The following is a 2,089-nucleotide window of genomic DNA, read 5'->3' on the forward strand; positions in this document are numbered from 1 at the left end:
AAAAAAAAAAAAAAAGAAAGAAAGAAAGAAAGAAAATTAATGCAGGAACCATTTACAATCTGCTGTGTAAGCTTTAATTCCATTAACCAAGTTGCGCTTCCCAACAACAGACAAGCCTGGCAAAGCAGTTAGGAGGTGCACTCTGTCATCATACAAATAGAAACTGGGGCTTTTAGAAGACGTTATTTGTTCTAGTTCTCAATGGGGGCAAATCTAGGTTATTGGGCGCTAAAAAAGTTTGAAGGCTGGAGACAACAATGATAATAAAACTTAAAAATCGCTGCTTAGTAAGGGTTGCAGCGCTATGACTCCAGGAGGGAAGTGACGTTTAAGGAGGCGGAGAAAGCCGCGAAGACGGCCTTCCCCACATCTTTCAGGACCAGAGCCCCCAAACCCATCCTTCCAGGCATAGACCTGATGGTCCTTCATCTATCCGTTAGGGGGTGGGAAAAGATGTTGCCATAGGTCGCCGAGGCCACCATCGCTTCTCTTACTGGCCAAAGCCGAAAAAAGATCACCCCTCCCATTCGTTAGAGAGCAAATCCCGAGAAAGCTCATTGGCTGCGTCGTCCGCGGGCCTTGGTCCTCTTTAAAAGCGGGCAGAGGCCGCTAGAAGAGGGGGCGGGCAAGGGGCTCGCTGTTGCCGTGGTTACGTGGAGGCACGTGTGCAGTCCCGGAAGCGCCTGGGGGGAAGCTACTTGGCGCGCGCCGCCGGAGGAAGCGTCACCCGGTCCGCTTGGGTCGGGTCCGGCTGGGCCATGGAGTGGCTTCCTGAGCCCGCGTCCCGCTGTCTCCTGCCTCTACCCTTGTTGCTGATGTTGCTACTACTGCCGGCCCCGGAGCTGGGCCGGAACCAGGCCGGAGCCGAGGAGAACGACTGGGTTCGACTGCCTAGCAAATGCGAAGGTGAGGGGGCGGGGCCCACGGGGCGTATCCTGCTGGAGGGGCGGGGCTTGCAGAGAAGCTTAGCTAGATGGAAGGTCCTGAACTCTCGAGTTTTTTTGTTCATCGAACCTACTGTGTGCTTGGCATTCTGCTGGGCGCTAGGACACCAGGGTGGGCAAGAGATCCCGTCTCGGCACACCTCGAGTTCACAAACTTGTAGAAACAAGCAATTATAATTCAGGGTAGTAGATGCCGAGATAGAGGGAAGAGATAGGAGAAGTCCTGGGCCTTGGAAGCCAGGCTTGGAACATCTGATCTAACCTGGAGTGGAAGGGCGCGATGTCTGTGTGTGAACGGGAGACAAGGAAGCCTTTATAAAGGAAGCCTGGAGAGTAATTAGGAGTTATCTGGGTGAAGAGAAGCGGAAAGACAGGGGCCCACTAAGAGGAAGGTACAGATGTAATTTCCTACAGATTTAGATATAGGGGCTTGCCGGCTAAGAAGCGAAGGAGTTTGAGGAACTGAAAACGTCTATATGACTCATCTGGAGGGAAGAAGAACCTGAGACTTTCCCCGGTTGTGCCTTCACTCCAACCTCATGTATATAGTTGTCTGTTGCCCCCACTAACAGTTGTCTTGAGTACAGATACTTTGTTTCAGATATTTAATCCCAGAGTTTCTGGTAGGCACTCAATATGCATTTTTGGAATAAATATGATTAAGTGGGGGCTATGGGTGTGTGTGGAGAAGGAGGAAGCTCTGAGGTCTTAAGGGGTCACTTTGGATAAGAGTCTGGAGTGAACTTGGTGAAGGAGGAAGATTTTAGGAATATGGAATCCCAGCAGAGGAGTCGAGACGAGGAACTTTAGATTGAAGGGCCTACTTCTTTTTCTTTCTCTCCATTTCTCAGTTTTCTCCTCAAACTTTCACTCAATCCTTCATACTTCCCTAACCCCAGGCTCCACACACACTTGGCTATGCATCTGTTTCATCTGAACTAAAAGCTTATATTAGGCCAGATGTTCCCTAAGCACTGAGAGGTGGGGGTGGGGTGGTGGGAGACACAATCCTTCCTTCCATTAGGGAGATTAAAAGTGAGATGTTCCGGCTCGGCGCCTATAGCTCAACTGGCTAAGGCGCCAGCCACGTACACCTAAGGTGGCGGGTTCGAATCCCCAGCCCGGACCCGCCAAACAACAATGAT

General features: G+C 50.9%; 1 protein-coding gene across 3 annotated transcripts in view; it reads left to right on the forward strand.

Annotated features, from left to right (window-relative positions):
- Positions 1-432: 432 nt before the first annotated feature.
- Positions 433-2,089, forward strand: part of CNPY3 (canopy FGF signaling regulator 3) — a 15,841-nt gene continuing 14,184 nt past the window's right edge. The window contains exon 1 of one of the 3 annotated variants that reach the window (XM_003789201.3): positions 433-906. In XM_003789201.3, coding sequence (XP_003789249.1) covers positions 759-906 — 148 coding nt within the window. In that variant the 5' untranslated portion in view covers positions 433-758. The remainder of the gene's footprint in view (positions 907-2,089) is intronic. The other 2 variants (XR_002773219.1, XR_002773218.1) reach the window with 2 other exon arrangements.

This window comes from Otolemur garnettii, unplaced genomic scaffold (genome assembly GCF_000181295.1).
Source record: "Otolemur garnettii isolate 467f Iridium unplaced genomic scaffold, OtoGar3 scaffold00031, whole genome shotgun sequence".
Classification (NCBI taxonomy): Eukaryota; Metazoa; Chordata; class Mammalia; order Primates; family Galagidae; genus Otolemur; species Otolemur garnettii.